The sequence below is a fragment of the Onychostoma macrolepis genome, chromosome 12 (assembly GCF_012432095.1).
Source record: "Onychostoma macrolepis isolate SWU-2019 chromosome 12, ASM1243209v1, whole genome shotgun sequence".
Classification (NCBI taxonomy): domain Eukaryota; kingdom Metazoa; phylum Chordata; class Actinopteri; order Cypriniformes; family Cyprinidae; genus Onychostoma; species Onychostoma macrolepis.
The window spans coordinates 30,743,951-30,765,978 of NC_081166.1; the positions used below are offsets into that span (position 1 = coordinate 30,743,951).

General features: G+C 37.2%; 2 protein-coding genes across 2 annotated transcripts in view; both read right to left on the minus strand.

The window, feature by feature from the left end:
- The window catches only part of wnk4a (WNK lysine deficient protein kinase 4a), a 55,226-nt gene extending 42,367 nt beyond the window's left edge, over positions 1 to 12,859 (minus strand). Inside the window, 2 exon segments of the mRNA XM_058793555.1 lie at positions 11,346 to 11,909; positions 12,637 to 12,859. Of these exon segments, the coding sequence (XP_058649538.1) occupies positions 11,346 to 11,888 (543 nt within the window). The 5' untranslated portion in view covers positions 11,889 to 11,909; positions 12,637 to 12,859.
- Positions 12,860 to 15,717: 2,858 nt separating this feature from the next.
- Positions 15,718 to 20,546, minus strand: vps25 (vacuolar protein sorting 25 homolog). The gene is made up of 6 exons (XM_058793553.1): positions 20,456 to 20,546; positions 18,990 to 19,135; positions 18,039 to 18,092; positions 17,855 to 17,943; positions 17,154 to 17,229; positions 15,718 to 16,430 (listed from the first exon to the last, which is right to left on the minus strand). Exons 1-6 carry the CDS (start codon positions 20,500 to 20,502, stop codon positions 16,318 to 16,320), a joined length of 525 nt encoding a protein of 174 aa, XP_058649536.1. The 5' UTR covers positions 20,503 to 20,546; the 3' UTR covers positions 15,718 to 16,317.
- Between the last annotated feature and the right edge of the window lie 1,482 nt (positions 20,547 to 22,028).

Here is a 22,028-nt window from a genome sequence, read left to right on the forward strand (position 1 = left end):
TTCTATTGTGAGCAGATTTTTTTCTTGTTCTATTGCTTTCTATTGTAAGCTGAAATCTATTGCATCAAGTGCATAAATATACCTGACGTGATTTGAAATGCAGAGCTCACGCAAATATACAAAATACTCTTCTCACGATCTTCCAGACAGAAATACATTCTAATCTGTTCAAAATCAATAGTTTTTCCATGAGGTAACATCAGACACCGAACTGCTGGCAGCACAGCCTGAGGTGTGAAAGAAGACGCCGTTATAGGTTAATTATTTCCCAACTTCCACAAACTGTAAAACAATACACTTGTAGTCTGTATAAAAGTGAGCTTGATCGGAGATAATGAATAAGCTGTTGTGCAAGAGACGGGAGCTGTGTTTGGATTTCATTGTGTGATCACGTTATCTTTGTTCTGATATCAGAGTCATGTTTGTGATTCCTCTCTAAATCAAGAGCCTCAGCTCATATTGATCTCTCTGCATCCCTGCAGCGCTCGCTCACACACACACACACACACACACACACACACACACACACACCGCTCAGAGATCGAGGTACAGTGTGATGTGAACAACTACAGGACACATCTATCAATCACATGACAGCTGGAATCCACATGAGACAGAAGAAGAAGATTCAGCTCAAGCTGCTGATGACAGATTACAGCAGGAGAACTGTGTGTGCGTGTGTGTGTGTGTGTGTGTGTGTGTGTGTGCGTGTGTGTGTGCGTGTGTGTGTGCGCGCGCGTGTGTGTGTGCAGGAACAGAGGAGGCTTTAAGTGAAGCCTAACCTCACAAGAGCACAGCACTGACCACACACTTCAGTGACCTTGATTCCAGAAGCACTTTTCCCAGTCATTTTCTTCAGATTTCAAAACATTCCTCAACAAAGACATCCAAGCCATGAACCAAACCGACGGATGCCAGACGAAACACTACAAACTGTGATTCAAAGCCAATTTAGAGAAAAGTAACACAAGACTGTGCAACAAGAGGGAATCAGCTACTCTTAGATGCACTGTGAATGATAATGAATGATAGTACACAATGAAACTGTTAACTTAAGTATAAAAACAATATACACATAGCTCAAAAATCTGGAATAACTAAACAAAATTACAGTTACAGTAAAAAAAAAAAAAAACAGTAAAAACTTATATATTATTGCAATTTAAAATATCTTGGCATAATATAATTTAAAATCAGCATATTATTATGATTTCTGAAGATCATGTGACGCTGAAGACTGCAGTAATGATGCTGAAAATACAGCTGCGCATCACAGAAATAAATTACAGTTTAACACATATTCACATAGAAAACAGCTGTTTTAGATTGTAATAATATTTCACAATATTACTGTTTTTACTGTATTTTTAATCAAATAAATGCAGCCTTGATGATCAGAAGAGACTTTCAAAAAACCTACACTTTTCAAACCTGTGACCGGTAGTTTCTTTTCAAATGTTGAGATATTGAGCACGACCACCAATATTAAATATGATCACAACAGAAACTCATATTGGTTCCGCAGCTCATATGAGCAGTTATTATGAGCGGAGCTTGTTCTGGAAACTCGCCGGCAGATGACTGGCATTGTGCTTTAATGCAGGAGCTGATAGCGTTTCTATTTCAGAAGCAGCGGCAGGAGAAACTGATAATGAGGATAATTGAGGTTAACACACATGCTGCCACTATTTCTGCATGAATACACCAAGGAAGGTCTGACATGAAGCAAAAAACTAACTTAGAAACTAACAATGCAACAAAGTTGCAATCAAGTCACGGAAGCATAAAGAAGATAAGTGAACTATAGTTTGAACTCATTCATTTCTGCTCTGTAGCTTGTTTTATTGTCATATTGACCACTTTTATGGTCACTTTCTGAGCTTAATATCCCTTCCAGACATTGTGCAATATCTTCTTTTGTGTTCAACGTAGAAGGAAAGTCATAAAAGATGAATCAATTTTTGGTCAGGTAACCCTTTAAACAGCAATCAGAGGACAGGCACGGAGCGGAGTAAGGTGTTAACTTTATTTTAGCGACTAACGCTTCTAATTACTCACAATAGTTCAGTCGCTTAAATACTTCAATCTCTGTCACCTAATATTACAAAATGCTCTGGCAGCACTGGGGGAAAAAGTCAGCAAGATCTCTTTCTTCTGGCATCTGATCTGTTCATCCTCAGCGTGTTTTTATTTTAATGACCAAATAAAGTGTTCTGTGCACTAAACACACGGCGCTAGCAGAGGATTCGTGCGGTCCAGCACCTCTCGGGGAAGAGCAAACCGTATTGTGAAGCACTGCTGTTTTTGTAGCCTTGATGTTTATCACGTTGTTGTTATAACGGCTATGTTTATTAAACTATCTGCAATATGATTTATTGAACAAATTGCGCAGCCATAATTAACAGTGTAGTAAGATTCCTTTCAATGCAGTACAGCTGAGAAATCTGTTTCGACGCTTTATTTAATTACATATTGTTTAGTGATTTTGCAGACCACACACAGTTATTATCACACTGAGACTCGATCTGCGTCTGATTTTCTTACTCACAGTTAAGTGCCAAACGTAACACTCTAATAAGCACATAAATATTCAGCAAATATCAGGCACAAATGTGCATTTTTGTTGGACTTAACATACTTTTAACATACTTTTCTTTTTTTTAATTAAATTTACTCCGAGATCAGGATGAGTGTGTTTCTTCATCAGGTTTGTAGAAATGTGTCTCTGCATCAGTGTCTTAGCAATGGATGCTCTGCAGTGAATGGGTGCCGTCAGAATGAGAGTCTGATAAAAACATCACAATAATCCACAGCACTCCAGTCCATCAGTTAACATCTGGAGAAGACAAAAGCTGAAACTAATCCAGCATTAAGACGTTTTTAATGTCTAAAATATGAGTCCATAATCCATAATAACGCTTCCTTCAGTGAAGAAGTGTTCTGGTCTGAATCAGGAGAGAAATCCGCAGATCAAAATAGTTCAAAAACAGCTCTAAACTAATATGTGGCTGGATTTTGATGAGAGAGACAACAGCAGATGCACTTTTTCACTGAAGGAAGCGTTATTATGGATTATAGACTCATATTTGAGTTAAAAACATTTTGCCAGTTTTTCACTTCACAAGTTTTTATCAGCTGTTTGAACTCTCATTCTGACGGCACCCATTCACTGCAGAGGATACTTTGTTGAGCTGAAATGCTGATCATTCAGTATAATTTGTAATAAATTTAAACCATGAGATGGACTGAGTTTAAAACAATTTGAGCGTGAAACTTTCACTCAAACTCTTATGCTGATGATATCATTTGTAATGAACAATATTGTAATAACTTAACAGAATATTCACCAATGAGCTCAGACTTCTAGAGCCCGCTTCATGTGTGTATTTGTGTTGCAAACAAGTACTGAGTCAAAGCCAAACCAGCCCGGGCTAGCTGGAGAGAAGCACAGTGACGATCAGGACACATCTGGACTGGATTATTAGCCAGACCAACAATGAAAATATGGCATCGGCGCTTTAAAATACATTCCAGCGGTGTCTAACATTTCAAACAAATAACGCAAACGAGCACGAGACCGGAGCAGACGGAGGCAGACGGGTTTGGAGACACCTGCGGCGGGGAAACTCTCGCTCTTGCTGTCAGAAGAAAGCGTCTGCTTTAAGTGCAGATGGTTAGATCTGACATTTCTCTTCTCTCGGCTTGAGAAACCGAACGTCAGAGCATGCACTTACACGCTGTTCACAAGAACCTGTAACGCACCCTGAGGTCAACACTTTCCATTAAATATAGCAGGCGATTTAAAAAGGTCAGAGCAGCATGTCATAAAACACAGATTCATGTGTTCACAGCTGGAGATTCTGTATTTCTCTCTTCTCAGTGACCCCCTTATCATTACGGGACTGTCGTTAAAACATACAGTGATTAATCAAATTGCTGCCATCGCTCAGATGAGGTCATGCCGGTAAGCAGCCCTTTCTCAATCATTCATACTGAAGACATTTTAATCAAATGACAGTTTGATAGTCAAGCATTTCCATTTGTTGAACTGCTTCTCTCTCTTTCTGTCACCCTTTACAATCAAAGCTGTAAAAACTCAAAAATTGCTAGTAAAGTCCTCCCAAGAACCTCCTCACCCTTTACATCACTTGCTCTGCAGTGAATGGGTGCCGTCAGAATGAGTTAAAAACATCTTAATGCTGAATTTGTTTCAGCTTTTGTCTTCTCCAGATGTTAACTGATGGACTGGAGTGGTGTGGATTATTGTGATGTTTTTATCAGACTCTCATTCTGACGGCACCCATTCACTGCAGAGCATCCATTGCTGAGACACTGATGCAGAGACACATTTCTACAAACCTGATGAAGAAACACACTCATCCTGATCTCAGATGAACTGAGGGAGAACACATTTACAATCTTGGGTGAACCATTACTTTACTTACAAAGAAACAGCAAGTAACACTTTGAATTAAATGTGAAATTTTGAAGCTGAAAGAGTGTAAAGCATACTAAAGTAATCTTTATTTTATTCAATCAAATGCACACTGAAAATACTGCACCTCTTAACTCAAAGATTTAGTTAGCGTGACCTAATTAGGTCAAACACTGACTTAAATAAAACCAGTTTGTTCATTCTGTTAGCACCGTCGGAGACCACCAGTGAAAACGCTTGGATTTGGACAAATCAACGGAGACATTCTGCCAAAATGAACACATTTCTTCCCGAAGGGGAAAAAAAACAGAAGAAGAACAGTTTTCTTGTTCATGCTATTTGCCTGCATTATGTGGTCTGGAAAAACCGCTGCTTTGTGCCAATCTGTTCGGCCCATTTCCATTCAGATTTATTGATTTTCTGGGTAGGAGTGTTTTCATTACTCAGAATGACTCAATGCTTTCCTCGAGCGGAGAGAAGGACGTGAAAGCACAATGAAGTGATAGTTTGGAAACAGACGCTTTGTTCTCCGTCTGAAGGTTACGCTCCAATACTCTCACTTTCCCTTCCCTCGCTCGCTGTCTAACAGTCAGGGACAGATCTCAAACATCTTGCGCTTCCATTACAGCGCTCGAGTCCAAGCGTGAGGTGACGGACAAACATGGGTCGCTCACCGAGAACACCACAGCAGCAGGTCTACAGATATCTGTCCTCGCGAACATTTCCAACTCTGACTACAACAGAGAGTAACGACAACATAAGATCTCCGTCATCGTTCTTGATCTGACGTCAAATGACTCTGATGAGGTTTAGAGTCCCGTACATTCAGCAAATCCTGGATGCAAACACAAACCGTCAATAAAGATAAGGCAGATGATGCAGGTCAAACTGTTTTTGGTTCCCTTGTGAAAAAGAAGCTTGTAGTGATACACTTTAATCATATTTATACACACAGCAGAATTAATGAAACGGCATGTGTAATTACATGTATGAAGTACAAGACGTGCGTCTTAAAAAAAAGCACCTCTTAAGCTGCATTTAATATACTTTTAAACAATCGTAGATTTTCATTTAACTGTAAATAATGTGTCAATCACTCCACACTTCAGTGTTTTCTTTTATTTCCATAAGTACTCTTTTTTCACAAGGGATGAGATGGTTTATAGGTTTAAAAGAGAACGTCAATGCTGATGCAATTTAAAGCGTTATTCAGTAAAATCCTGCCGTCTCTTCTCTCATCACAACATGAAAGTTAGTATGCAAATTATGACAGAATTTACATTTTTGTGTGAACTCTCTCTTTACTAGTGTTTCAGTGCATTTAGCATCAGTAAGAAGTATTTGTGCGTCATCAGTAAAGAAGCGCTGCAGTGTCTATTAATCTCACGTGAGTCGGCACAGATACACGTCTACACACATGAACGCGTGCGCTGTACGTGACGCTTTAACATCACTGACCCCACAAGAAATGTATTTGTGCAGCAGGCAGATGCTGATAAGATGCTGAAAGAGCCGCTTCTCGCACTGATGACATAAAACTCAAGGAGAGAACGTCTGATAAACAGCAGCCACTTATCAGCTACCAACAAAACCCAGAGCAGAGCGAGACGAACACGTTAACCGCTGTTTTAAAACTACAAGAAAAGAAAAGAACAAGTAATAACGTAACCATGTAATAATAATACATTTTGACCCAAAACATCATCAAGGCATCTTGTTACCTGGGTTATAGAGTATATTTCTTAAAACATATCTCACTGTTTGTAAAAAATATAAAATATTTTAATACATTATATTTAAATAATAATAATATAAAATAGAATTAATATGCAATATAAATAAAACAATAAATTAGTAATAAAACATTATATATGATCAATTAATAATATTTAAAGAATATATAATATATATATATACACACACACTAACATTCAAAAGGGAGGAGTCAGTACATTTCCTTTCTTTTTTTAAATAAATTAATTCAGCAAGGATGTGTATTAAATTGAGTAAAGACTTCTATTATTCATCTATGATTTTTATTTTGAATAAATGCTGTTCTTTTGAACTTCCTATTCATCTGTGAATCCTGAAAAATAAAATGCATGACAATTTCCACAAAAATATTGTGCAGCACGACTGTGTTCAACATTGATAATAAACAGAAATGTTTGTTGAGCAGTAAATCAGCATATTAGAATGATTTCTGAAGATCATGTGACACTGAAGACTGCAGTAATGATGCTGAAAATACAGCTGCATCACAGAAATACATTACAGTTTAACACATATTCACACAGAAAACAGCTGTTTTAGATTGTTTTGTTGTATTTTTGATCAAATAAATGCAGTCTCGATGAGCAGAAGTGACCAACCCAAAACCTTTGAATGTTAGGGTGTATTTGATCATATAATTTTTAAAAAGTATCAATGTTTTTTAATGTTTTTATTTTAAAAATGGTGGGAGTGACACAGTTACCATTTAAATTAAGAATATAAATTTCATGTTTTCCAAATAATAAATATTTTAAGAATTTGTTTTGACTTTAGTACCACAGGAATTTAAAAGCCAGTTATTTCATTTAGACAACAATATGTCTTTGTAATAATCACACTTACTATTTTCAGACCATATTTTCAGTCTTTATACAGCATAGGAAAATATTATATTTATATTTTTATATATAATATAAAGGTTACCTGACCTTTATATTTTTTTAAAACAAGATCAAAGTTTGGAAACAACCTTTACTGACCTTTGTGAAAAAAAATGTTAAAAAATGCTTAAATATATTTTTTTATTTGATCAAGTAAATGCCTTTATGAGCAAAAGAGACTTGTTTTAAAACATTAAATATCTTACTGATCCCTTTTTACTTACTTTTTACTTTAAATATATTTATAATTTACTTTATCATGTTGATAAGCATAAATTAAACTGAGTCCAACAAATACTTCCACAATGTTTGAATAATTAACTACTGAAATAATGCATTACATTTTTTTTTTTTTTTTTTCATGAGAATCATCCTAAAAGTGGTTCAGAATCAGTTGATATTGAACTCAAAGGTTCTGTCATCACTTGCATTCACTGTATTTGTCCGAGCACCAGACTCTCCTGGTCAGAGAAGCTCAGCAGATTCAGAAGCACAATCATACAGCAGACATAAACCTGATTAAAGCATATCAGAGAATTTCATTTAAAGCCGTGAACAGCCAAAGGCCACAGTGTTCTGCTATGAGCATGACTGCATGCATGCTGGGCAACGTCTTTATTACTCGAGGAAGTTCTGAAATGAAATGTCTGTTGAGTTGCACTAAAAACACCTTCGGTTTCATCCAAAACAAATGAATGTGGATCTGGCAACATTTTATTACGCTGGTTGTTGTATGTATTGCGACAGTTCAGAAATTTAAATGTAATTTTAACATTAATGTTAAATGTAACGTTGAATAACACAATACACGTACAAATGTCAACTTTTTATAGTTAGTTATCAACTATTTAATTATTTTAAACTAATTATAGTACTTTACATGTGCTTTAGTATGTTAGCCAACACATCAAAATAAGTGTAGTGACAAATGTTTATTAAGTATAATGATCATTAAGTGATTAAGACTTTATAAATTAATGTTACATTATCTACAAGTACAGTTTATTTTTTAAAGTATTAAGTACACATCTTTTTCACAGGGCAGGTAAACAACACTCACGTTTTCTACGTGCAAACCTAGTTTTGTGGTTTTAGAAAGCTCTCAGTTCAGAAATCTATGATCTCAAACACTGTATAAAATGTTTGTTTGTTTTTTGGAATGTCATGTTCCTTTCTCTGTAACTGTTTATGAAATTTATGAGCGACTTCTGAGTGAAAACTGTTAGGACTGCAGTTGTTTGGGTTGAAGTGTGATCTGAAGGTCAGCGCAGGTTTGCACGAGGTCAGATCAGTGAAGGTCAGAGCAGTGTTGGAACCCATCAGAGCTGATTAAAGCCTGCAGACAGGCTCTTTTGATTCAGCTTAACCTGCTTTAACAAGCTGCAGCAGTCAGACGCGTACAGTGAGTACAGTGTCCCATACTCCAGATTTGTGCTCTGCATTTCACTCATCCAAGCACGTGCACACACACATACACACACACACTCACAATCATGCACGTACACACGCACACACACATACACACACACTCACAATCATGCACGTACACGCACACGCACACACACACACACACACACACACACACACACACACACACACTCACGTACTCACAATCATGCACGCACACGCACACGCACACACACACACGCACACACACTCACGCACTCACAATCATGAGCGTGCACACACACACACACAATCATGCGCGTACACACGCACACACACACACACACACTCACGTACTCACAATCATGCACGTACACACGCACACGCACACACACACACGTACACACTCACGCACTCACAATCATGAACGTACACACACACACACTCACAATCATGCGCGTACACACGCACACGCACACACACACACGTACACACTCACGTACTCACAATCATGAACGTACACACGCACACACACGCACACACACACACACACACACACACTCACAATCATGAACGTACACACACATATACACACACACACACTCACAATCATGCGCGTACACACGCACACACACACACACACACACTCACGCACTCACAATCATGAACGTACACACACACACTCACTCACAATCATGAACGTACACACACACATACACACTCACAATCATGCATTCACACACGCACGCACTCACATTATTGACTCACTCTCATGCCATTCCAAACTCATATTCTGTATTTTTGATTTCTTTTTTTTAAGAAATTGACATTATATTGCAAGATTATCAAAAATAAATCACTTGAATTGTACTTAACAGGCCCATTATTTGTTGTGGTATGGAAAAGAGCAGCACAAACATTCTTCAAAGCATCTCCTTTTGTGTTCCTTCCTTCCAAAAAAGGAAGTCTTGCCGGTTTGGAATGGCATTCAATAAAAAGGGTGAGTAAATAATGACAGAATATTCATTTTTGAGCGAACTGATCCTTTAAAGATCACTTCTGTGCTTCAGTCTCTAGCTCAAAGCTCGCTTTTATCCCTTTAGTTCAAGCTGATATTACAGCAATTAAGGCTTGTTCCCTCAGATGACGGAGAAGCCACCTCACGCTCGTTTAATCCTGTGTTTGCACTTCTGAGAAACTCAGTTTGCTAACTCAGGCTTGTTCCACTCGTATCAGTGCTATCAAAACAAAACATGTTTTGCAAAGGCCATCATATAATATTAAATGGATGCAAATCATTAAAGGGACAGTTCACTCAAAAACAACAGCTCCTCGTGTCCTTTCAAACCCACAAGTCTCTCAAATTAAGATATTTTTAATATGCTCTCGTTATTTTTGTCCATCTGTTGAAATTCCAATGGATGAAACCAAAACTTTCAAGTTTCAAAAAGTACATAAAGACATCATAATGTCACATTTATGCAACTGCACTTGATTAAAAACAGAAACAACTCAAAAGCCTTCCTTAAAAAAAAAAAAAAAAAAATAGAAAAACTAATTAGGTGTAATTTACTCGCGATTTCTGGGTGAAAATTGTTTTGAAGAAATGATATGTAACACGTTGAATTAAATGAGATATTTTGAAGTAGAAAGTATTTTCTTGTAAAATGTACTTGAATAATCTTCGTTTTATTTACAACTTCAAAAAATATAAACTATTATCCAAACTGTCCCATAGGTAAGAAAGATCATTAATAATTGATATATCAACTCTTTCTCACTGACAGCAATTTTAACTTTAAGCTCTTTTCTAAAGTGTCCTGTTTTTCAGATTCAGAGATCTAGAGAATCTCAAAAATATACCAATGTTTCTGCTGCGGCTCCAGGAGAAAGCATGCATTTCACAAATCTCCCGACCGACCGACACAACATCATAACCTTTCTGAGCCACAGAAGCAGAGACTGAGGTCACCCTGAGAACGATGAAGAAACCTCACTCGTCTCCTCAGTTCAAACACTAGACCTCTCAGGACCAGCTCTGGGATCATTTAGTGGCAGTGTTTGCTTCTGCACAAGAGCATGCTAACAACAAGGTCTCATTATAGTTAACACAAGTTAATGCATTAACTAACTAACACTAAGCAAAACATTTGTGCTCTCAGCATTTATTACTCTTAGACAATAAAAATACAACTGATTATTGTTAGTTCATGTAAGCTCAGCTGCATTTAATATTAACAGATGCAACTTTTGAAATGAATGCATGTAGAGATTAAAATGAACCAAATTTAATAAACACTTTAGAACTATTTTTTCATTCTTAGTTTATGTTGTGTTAACAAATGAAACCTTACTGTAAAGTGTTACCAGAAAAAAGAAAGTATATAAAGATCTTGTTACTATGTTTTAAAGCTTATAATAAAGCATTTATTAAATCAATGGATAGTTTGTGTGTTTAAAAATTCATTACGAAACCTCTAAACCCAGACTCTTCCACATAAAACACTGATATCTGTGTCCCTGCAGCACAGAAGCAGTCATAAGCAGCACAGCTATATTTGTAGCAATAGCCAACAATACATTGTATGGGTCAAAATTATACATTTTTCTTTTATGTCAAAATCATTAGGATATTAAGATCATGTTCCATGAAGATATTTTGTAAATTTCCTACTGTAAATATATCAAAACTTCATTTTTGATTAGTAATATGCATTGCTAAGAACTTCATTTGAACAACTTTAAAGGTGATTTTCTCAATATTTAGTTTTTTTGCACCCTCAGATTCCAGATAGTTGTATCTCAGACAAATATTGTCCTATCCTTGACCCTAAAACTGACCGTTATGATTTTGTGGTCAGAACGCTCACCTGTAGCTCACACCAGGCCACCTCCACCGTGGTCTCCGTGTCCAGACCCTTGTACACCGTCTTGAAGGACCCTCTCCCGATTTCGATGTTGAACTTCAGGTATCTTCCGTCCGGCGAGGTGGCCACGGCTTTGGTCTCGATGTCCTCCTTCTCCTCCTGCTCCAGTCTGCTCAGGAACGGGCGTCTCGGGGCCGCGCTCTCAGTCTTGTGGCCCTCATTGTCGGAGTCTGAGCTGGGGGACAGAGGCGTCTGGACAGGGCTTGACCAGTCGTCCGGAGCAGCTGAGCTGACCTCGGCGGTCACAGAGACACTTGGAGACGGAGGGTCTGTGCTATCCTCCGCGGCTCTTCTCTCTGACAGTAATATGTTCTCGGTGGACCACGACAGCGCTTTGGAGAGCGTCTCGCTGTATATCTGCGGCTCGATCTCCACGCTGAGTTTGTGAAGCACGTAAGAGTTCCTCCGCAGCATGGGCACTCTGGAGAGACAGTCCTCCTCCAACTCCACAGCTAACCCTGAGAAACCGAGTCCTGCCAGCTCCATGCTGAGCAGCTCAGAGCATCACTGCACCAAACACACAAACACGCGTTAAAGCGCGCAAGAACACCGCGCTTCCATCCAAAGAATTTAACTCGTGCGCAAAACTGGAATATCGCATAAAACATTCACGAATAAAGCATCCAACGAGTCAAAGAGAATAAAATCGTCACTTCCTGATAAACTAGCAGTAAATATCACTAAGAAAAGTAGGAGAAGCCACTGAAAATAATCATTTTTCTATATAATAAATGCCTCGCGCCTCAGAGCGCGCAGATGCTGTCGGATGTGGATGTTCGGGAACGCAGAAATATACCGATTACAGACTTTGCTCAAGCGACCAAAACAACATTTCTGATGCTGTGAACGGGATCGGTCCGCTGGTTAGTAAGGTCATCTCGTCCCACAGCGCAAACTCGCAGGACTTCAACGCGCATGGTGGAATTTATTCGGTAAATGTGTTTCCACCGTAGTTTATGCGCATTTTTTCTTACTGGATAAAAAGTTTCTCTTACTCAATTGTGCGCATCTTGGCGTTTTTAATGCGATATTCCGAAATGCGCTTAAAGACCGGATGGAAACATGAGCACCAGCAGATCGCGCATTTTCTCCACGAACAGCTTTTTACGAGAAAATAGGACAGCAAATGAGGTTATAATGATAGTCTAACAACAACATGAGAGAGATACAGCCAATCCCAGCTACAATTGCATTTCGTTATCTATTAAAGAAAGCCTCGTAATCGCATATTTACCTTATTCGGAGCGGAGTGGAATTAAACAGCGCGCGCTCGCGGCTGCTGTGAGTTCTGGCGAGGCGCGCGTGCACCGCGGCCCTTCACCTCGAGCGCGAGCGCCTGACTCCGCCCCCCTCGCATGACTCCGCCCCCTCACCTGCGTCGCGTTTCACCTGCGCTGGCTGGAGCATTAGATTTCCCGCTTGTGACTGGTTTTTCGCAGTGTTGGGAAAGTTAGTTTGGAAATGTAACAGGTTACGCATTACAAGTTACCCCATTTAAAATGTAACAAGTAGCGTAACTACTTCAATTACTTTGTTAAAGTAATGTAAATGATTACATTTGATCACTTTTCTAAATTTCTATTTTTTTCTAAACGGTTAATCATTTTCAAACATGTAAAGCAGGCAGGGTTAACCTTACAGTAGAACTCAACACTGATTACTGTCACACTGTCAAAATTCTTCTTCACTTGAATTAAGATAAAAATTTTATTTTGAAAGCACAACCACCAAAATCAGACTTTAGCACCTCTTTTTACTTCGAGATCATTCTGAGGTTAAATACAGATTTAAATTCATAAGATATAGTTTAATAATTATTGTTTTTGAAATCAAATCTTTGCACAGGAAACACTGACATCAGTGCCTTGGGAAAAAAAGTCATTCTTAAAATTAAAGCATGCACATGAACCCAAATAGGACATAAAACAGTTATGGAACAAGCACGTGCCCTAAACTCCTGAAACATTAGCGTCTCATATTTTAAATCAATCAAATCTGTGCGTGTGAAAATATTCAGATGTAACTCTCTTTGTAATCATTAACATTTTCATACGTAACTGTAATCTAATTACACATTGTAATTAAATGAGGTAATTCTGTTACATGTAACTAGTCACTCCCCGTTTTTTTGCGAGTTGAAACTTTTCGATGAATCGCTTGCAACTGAATCATATGGTCTGAACGATTCACTTACCAACAATAAAAAGGTATCTGACATTTCCAGCGTCACTGGTCCAGAAAAACATTCAGTTCATTGAATACTCGTTAAACTTTTGTGACGATATTTATTATATTATATAATATTATTAATTTTGATCGTTTTTGATAGGACAGTGTAGAGTCCGCGAGACAGGATTCGAACTCGGGACGCCCGCAAGGCAACCGCGCTGTATGTAGAATAAATATTGTAATTAATACACTGTATAAGATGGGGAAGATTTGATTTTAAATTCTAACATATTTAAAAACAAAATTCTTTGTTATGTGCAAGACGATGCATCAGCCAGTTATGTGTTTCTATAAACAGAAATATTTGTTAAATATTTGAAAAACCAATAACAGACAAAGCAGACTCACAGTAAAACATATTTATCTGAAAGGTCAATTTATTCTGTGACTTATATACAGGCATCTATCTATCATAAGCTATTTGAAACTTTTAGAGTAGGCTTTTATAAGCCAACATCAAATTTATGTCTATTTATTGAATAGCTATAGTAAAGCTTGTGACAACTTACCCCGACCAGTCCCAGCTGATGTTTCCTAAGAACTACTGACAATGACAATCAAGAAATCAAGTAGGAAAAGTTTAGAGAACTGATTAAATTACTATGAAAGTTGTCCTTGACTTTTCATACACAGGAAATCTAATTATCTTTCACAAACAAAAAACTGGCATTTAGATATGAGCTGAAAGCCATAACTGCATCCCCACAAAGTCTGGCGGCACTATTTTAGACTTTTCTCATGCTGGATTCAGGACGCGATTATTAAAAACTGGTCCGTCCATGCTGCTCCCAAATGAGAATTAAGAATAATACATTTAAAAAGGGCTATGCTTATCATGTTTTGGTCATCTATAACAACATTCTGAAAACACTCTCAAATCTTTAGCATTCCTTTTAAATGAAATAACTCCAAAATATTATATTTACATCAAAACAGTTTGTCACAGAGCTCCATAACGAGTCTAATCTAATCATCCAATACATTTAACCCATAATCAAAAACAAACTAAAAAAGCACACCAACAGCAAAACTGTGAAAATATTCTCTACAAGCATCATATTTACTTTCTACAGCTGGTATACTGCAAAGTGTGTTTGTCTGTTTCACATCTCTCACAACCAAGAACAAAAACCTTCTGCAAACCAAAATAAACATCTGGTCTAAACACACTGGACTCAGACCGAGTTTAAAAAGGTAGTATTGTTACTGCATTAGATGAAATATCAAACTGAGAGCATCCGAGTACTCTAGCGTCTTGGTTTGTGTGGTCAACACTGAACTGACCCTCAGGGACGATTAATAAAGCTGCCCTGCATCATTCAGTAAAGAGACGCTCATGAGCGCCACCTGTCTGTCGCTCTTCATCAGTGGGATTTAGCCAAAACAAAGTGCACTATATATGAAGCTCGGGATTTTAAAATATTATTGGCATGACGATTTTTTTTATTAAGAAAAACTAGAACCTATTTTAACTTAGCACTTAAATTAATATTTAAAATATATATATATATATTTTAAATTAAATAAAATATACATTAACTATAATTAAGAAAAACAAATATATATATATATATATATATATATATATATATATATATATATATATATATTTCATATTTCAGGTATAGTTGCCAAAGTAACATTTAAAATTTTTAAACCACCAAAATAACTAAAACTAAAAACTAAAGCTTAATAAAAACTATTTAGATATTTTGTTTTTGTTTTTTAAATAAACTAATGAAAGCACACAAACAATGAACACAAACTATAACTAAAATTTAAAAAGAAAAATACAATAATAAAAACAATTCAAAATATTAACAAAAATGATAGTAAGATAACACTGGTGCTGTGCATAATCGATTTTACTTTTAAACATTTAGACATTTCTGAAGACATCTGAGAGACTACATTGAAAACCCCAAACCATAAGCAACAGTATAATAATAATAATGTTTGCCTTACAGTATGTCAACTCTTCATTAGAAGCATAAAGCAGACGGTGCCAAGCACGAGATATTTATATGAAAATCAAACATACAGTCCACGCGCTCTTCAGTCAAACAAACGCCAAGCGCTTCCAAAGGGTTTGCAGGAGAGAACTGAAAACGTCTCCCTCGTTTATTTGTACAGTATTACATCGGTATAAAAGATGAGAGGATACAGTGACAGCCGGGGAAGGAGTGAATGCTACCAGATTTCAGCAAAACGTTGATATGAATTCCACTGCCGTCAGGAACACGACGTTTACTGGAGAACACGTAATCTTAGCCAGGGAGCTTCGCAGGACTCACGAAGACCGTTTCTAGCTTCGTGGTTCTACACAGAACTAATGTTCAAGTAGAACGAGAGTCCTTCGGGATTTACAGCAATAAAAGGATTGGGATAAAAACATACGTACACAAAAAAAATCATTTAGTCTGGGTCTGCATTGAGATAATCGCATTCCTTAGTTTAGGTCTGACATTTCACTTTGTCTGCTTAGGAACGGGTGTAAAACCACCGATTTAAACATGTTCCAACAAGGAAGACCCTTTAATTTAGTTTGGGCTCATGTGTGCCAAATAATGACTTGATTTAGTGGCGGAGTGTAATATAGAGTCTGGAAAGATCCCAAGTGGACTGAGACGATGTTGGGCTGACAGAGACCCAACACTCCCCAAAGTCTGACTTCACAAAGCCTGATTCAAAAGAACTTGACACCTTTTCCATCATCCATAGCAATAATTTCTGCCTTCCCATCAGCCTGCAGGGCCTGCAGTGACCGCAGCAGCATCCAGTCCTCCAGACCGTGGAACTCTGAAACACACGGATGTGTCACACACTTCATCAGAGCTCAGCTCAACAGATGCTGCCAGGAGCTCTGTGTTCACGCTCAGGTCATCTGAGATCAGGATGAGTGTTTCTTCATCAGGTTTGGAGAAATGTGTCTCTGCATCAGTGTCTCAGCAATGGATGCTCTGCAGTTAAGATGTTTTTAATGTCTAAAATATGAGTCTATAATCCATAATAACGCTTCCTGCAGTGAAAAAGTGCATCTGCTGTTTGTCTCTCATCAAAATCCAGCCACATATGTGTTTAGAGCTGTTTTGTCTTGTAAACGCTGCTTGATCTGCAGATTTCTCTCCTGAATCAGACCAGAACACTTCTTCACTGGAGGAAGCGTTATTATAGACTCATATTTTAGACATTAAAAACGTCTTAATGCTGGATGTGTTTCAGCTTTTGTCTTCTCCAGATGTTAACTGATGGACTGGAGTGCTGTGGATTATTGTGATGGTTTTATCAGCTGTTTGGACTCTCATTCTGACGGCACCCATTCACTGCAGAGCATGCATTGCTGAGACAGTGACTCCTCCTCATCCTGGATGATCTGAAGCCGAGGGGAGTAAACTAAACTGCTCCTCTCACAGTGATCTGAGAGCTGTGCACGCTACACAGTAAAGTTACAGTTCTGTAGGTATGCATTACCGTTTTGCTGATATAGTGCAATGTACAATAAAAACATGAAATATTTAATACCTTCATTTTCTGTGTCATCTCCGTTAGTGAGTTCATAAAGTGTAAACACTGAGTTGACCATGCCATTTTTGGAAACCTGCATTTAACAATATTAGAAAAGTCAGTGTGTATTTAAAATAACACATTGAACAAAATGCTCACTAGCACTCACCTATTTTCAATCATGACTTTTCATGGCGTGTCTGTACGTGAATATGTTTTCATATGTGAAGATTTTTTATTTACTTTATTTTATTTTAAAGAAATTAATACTAGTTCACCAAGGCTGCATTAAATTGATCAAAAGTCACAGTAAAGATAATTACAATGTAACAGAAGATTTCTATTTCAAATAAATGCTGTTCTGAACTTTCAATTTATCAAATAATAATAAAAAAATGTATCAAGGTTTCCACAAAAATATTTACTGTTTTCAACAGTGATAATAATCAGAAATGTTTGTTGAGCAGTAAATCAGCATATTATTATGATTTCTGAAGATCATGTGACACTGAAGACTGCAGTAATGATGCTGAAAATACAGCTGCATCACAGAAATACATTACAGTTTAACACATATTCACATAGAAAACATTTTAAATTTTTACTGTTTTTACTGTATTTTTCATCAAACAAATGCAGTTTTAGTAAGCATAAGAGACTTCTGAATGACAGTGTAAACTATAAGTATAAATAAACGCATGGCTACGGTATATTCTCACCCATTGATAAATGAGTTTGCCCCACTCCTCTGGTCTCCTCCACATTACAAGACATCGGGATTTATTCTTATCCAACCATTCCAGGTTTCCTGTGCCAAAGCAAAGATCAAAATCATTTTAACATCCATTTTCCACAACTCTCTTGTGAAACTCTCTCTCCTCGTCAATGCATGCATCAGCCCACCTTTCTTTCTCAGTTCTTCAAAAACTACTTGTATGGCTTCGACAGAAAGTTTTCCTGAGCAGCACATGTTATGGGAAATACATGCATGGCAAAAATCACGGCAGAAAAGCAACCTGATTCAACCACAGCGTGTCTGTCCTCAAACAGAAAAAGACTGATAGCGTTTGGGGAGCACCGAATGTTCGGCAACCGAATAAGCGAAGATGGCCTTAAACAGTTAATACACTGTAGAGCGTTATGTTTTCTAATACACACAAGAACTGCATGTATTCTGACAGCGATGATGAGCTCGTTAGCCAGGGTTCAGAGACCAAACCTGCGCTGAAACACTGTTAACTCATCAGTTGCTCAGCCACATTTTTATGAATTTTTATTAAAGGCATGTGACAATGCAATACGTGCGACAAACATCATTTATAAATCTGCTGCGGTCAAGAATAACAAGCACTGAGATCTTCCTGCGAGTTTCTGCCAAAATAAAAGCTGAGAAAAAGTCCATCAACATTCATAAATGTTAGTATTGTAATTTTACTGTTGTTCGGTAAACTAAATATTAAACTGTAATATTTTCTAATGTTTTAAAGTAAGTCTCTTCTGCTCAGCAAGCCTGCTTTTATTTGTACAGTAAACACATACAGGCCTGATTCAAGAAGGGTCTCAAAAATGGCCAAAAATATTATTTTACTAAATTATTCATTTTAAGTTAAATTGTGCTTTGTTGGTATAATATCTGCTAGAATGTTAAAAATGTTCAGTGTTAAGTAAACATTTTTAAATTGTTTTGTTATCGAGACAAAACAGTAAAAAGCACATTTTGGCTATTTAATTTGTGCAATGGTGAAAAAAAAATAGCCAAAATAACCGTGTTCGGTATTCAGCCTTCGACCCAGTGTTTCGGCTTTGGCCAAGAATCCTGGTCTGGGTGCATCTCTAGAAAGCGTGAGAGGATACTGTGTATTTTGTGGTTGTTGAAGACGGCGCTCTCCTGCGCCTCCAGCAGGTCCAGCGTGTACAGCTTGCTCTGTCTGCAGAAGGACAGAACCAGCGAACACCAGGCCGCCAGCTGCTTCTGCCTCGTGTCAACATTGGGCTGCAATCTGAATAAAACAGAACAGAAACATCAGACTTCTGCTCATCTCCTCTCCTCTCAATCCAGGTCCAGCGGCAGCGCTGGGGACTAGCGGAATTACGTCATTTAATTACAAAATAAACGTAACTGTAATCAATTACTGAGAATAAATGTGTAATTAGATTACAGTTACTTATGAAAATGTTAATGATTATAAAGAGAGTTACATCTGAATATTTTCACACACGCACACACTTGATTGATTTCTTTCATTAATTGCATTGACTGCTTTAAAATATGCGACACTAATGTTTCAGGAGTTTAGGACACGTGCTTGTTCCATAACTGTTTTATTTCCTATTTGTGTTCACGATATGCTTTATTTTTTAAGATTAACTGTTTTTTCCAAGCATTGTTAGATGTGTGTTTTCTGTCGCAGCTGTGCAACGATTTGATTCCATAAACAGTATCATAGCTACTAAACCTATTCCTTGTTATGATTTTAAATGTGTATTTAATCTCAGAATGATCTCAAAGTAAGTCTGATGTTGTGGTGTCTGTGCTTTAAATTAAATTATTATAATCTGTAAAGTGAACTCTGCCTGCTTTACATGTTTCAAAATAATTTACAGTTGAAAACATTCAGAAACGTAATCAAATGTAATCAGTTACATAACTTTAATAAAATAATTAAAATAGTTACACGACTTGTTACATTTTAAATATGGTAACTTTTAATCTGTGACATTACATGTCCATCATGCAAGAGTGTTGCAAATAATTCACAACTAAATTATCTCCTACAAAATATAGCAACCATTATATTGAGATAAAATTAATGAACGTTCATTAAATCACGCTATAGAGATACTTCAGGGATAAATACTCGCTATAGTTTTCAAAATTGTAGAATTTGCACTCACTTCTATGCGTGGAAATTGCAGTTTTCTCAATAATATTCCTAATAATTCCAAGTTTTTAATTCTAATTTTTACTTTATGACAAATTATTCTTGTTGCAAATCACAGAAGCGTTATTGTTCTGATGATACTCGCTTCTCTTCACTCGCCCGAGTATTAAATATCACACAGCATTTATACACTATATATGACATATTATACTGTCACTGTAACTGTAACACATAATTATGATTAATTTCATGACTGAACTCTGCATGAACGCGATGATTTGTTTACGTTACTTCCGCAGCGCAACGCAAACCGCCGCTTTATTCGCGATTCAAAGGAATATTTCACACTAGACCCGATTATTCAGACAATACCGCGGACACACGACCTGCTTCTTCATCTGCGGTCGCTGACATTAATGATGATATGGATTTACTTACGTAAAAAACGGAGGAAAGTTATACTGCCAGGGCCACTCAAAACTCATCGCAGATCTGTCTAGTTCCGTTGCGGGAATCTGCTTCCGCTCCGCTGGAATCATGGGAAACACCCGCCAAATTAAAAGTCTTTTGAGCAATCGCGATTAAAGTCCCTTTAAACTGAGTATTCTATAGTCTTTTTCGACTCAATGTTTTTCAAGGCGACTTACAAATGAGAATAATATAAGCAGATTAAGAAACAATACATGCACAAGAATGGTGAGTATAGTTTTTGACATCTAGCAAAATTACGCTACGTTTCGTATGCGATTTTAAAAATGTATATAAAAAGAACTCTTATCAGCATATTAAAAAATAGAATCAATGGAATGAACAAATCGCGATTTGTTAAAATCTGTCGAAACCCAAATATAAAATTTTGGAATGTTATGAAGAAAAGGTTTTGTTTTTGTTTTTCCAAAATGAAAATGTTACAGAAACGTTTGTTATTTGTTTTAGATGTAGCTTCACCCGACATATGGCTTATATTAAAAACTAGCAACTGTAAGTGTCTTATATTAAAATGATATTCATAAACCTTTTTAAATTTCCTTTTACATAGGCCTATCAGTATTTCATAAAACATTTCATTCATAATCTATTTTCTAAGAATGTTTTGCTAAGTTAAGAACACTGAAAAAATCATTTTTTAAACGTTATAAGGTTTTTTCTTGATGATGTGAATGTTGAAGACAACAATAAAAAACGTTCTATTTTATTATTTTGCAAACACTGTTACTTTCGAATGTTCTCTAAAGCATCATAAACGAACGTCCAACTGAAATGTTTCAGAAAAAGTTACATAAACAATGTACAAATAATGCTTTTGTGCTAGCATTGTGAGAACGTTTGCTGTTGTGTCAACACACTAGCAACCACTCAGAACACCATAGCAACTGCCTAGTTTTGCCATGGAAAGCACCGTTTTTTGGCGGGAACTCATGTTATTGCCCTGTTGAAAAACCAACATATGCTGGTTAGGTAGGTTTTGAAGCATGGATGCTGGTTTGAGCTGGTTTAAGCTGGTCCTAAGCAACTAGCACCTGCTCAGGACCAGCTTAGACCAGCACATGACCAGCTCAAACAGCATCCATGCTTCAAAACCTACCTAACCAGCATATGCTGTTTTTTTAACAGGGTGGGGTCGCTTAAGTCTGCAGACATGAATAACAACCCGTGGAAACAGAGTTAAAGGGGTCATGAACTGAGAAACCAAAATTCGCTTGATCTTTTGACAGATAAGAGGTCATTGTACTATAAAAACATCCTGTAAGTTTCAGAACTCAAAACTTTGTTATTAGTCTAAAAACAGCTTATATTGAAGGCAGTCTGCCGTTTTAAAACAACAGCTTTAGGAATATTCTACTCTATGATGTAATAGCGTGGCTAAGCACCACCTCCGCAGAAGAAGATCAACACCTGCTTCTACAGCACTGCCTGTTTAGCCCCGCCCACCGATTCTACAGCACTACCTGTTTAGCCCCGCCCACCGATTCTACAGCACTACCTGTTTAGCCCCGCCCACCGATTCGCG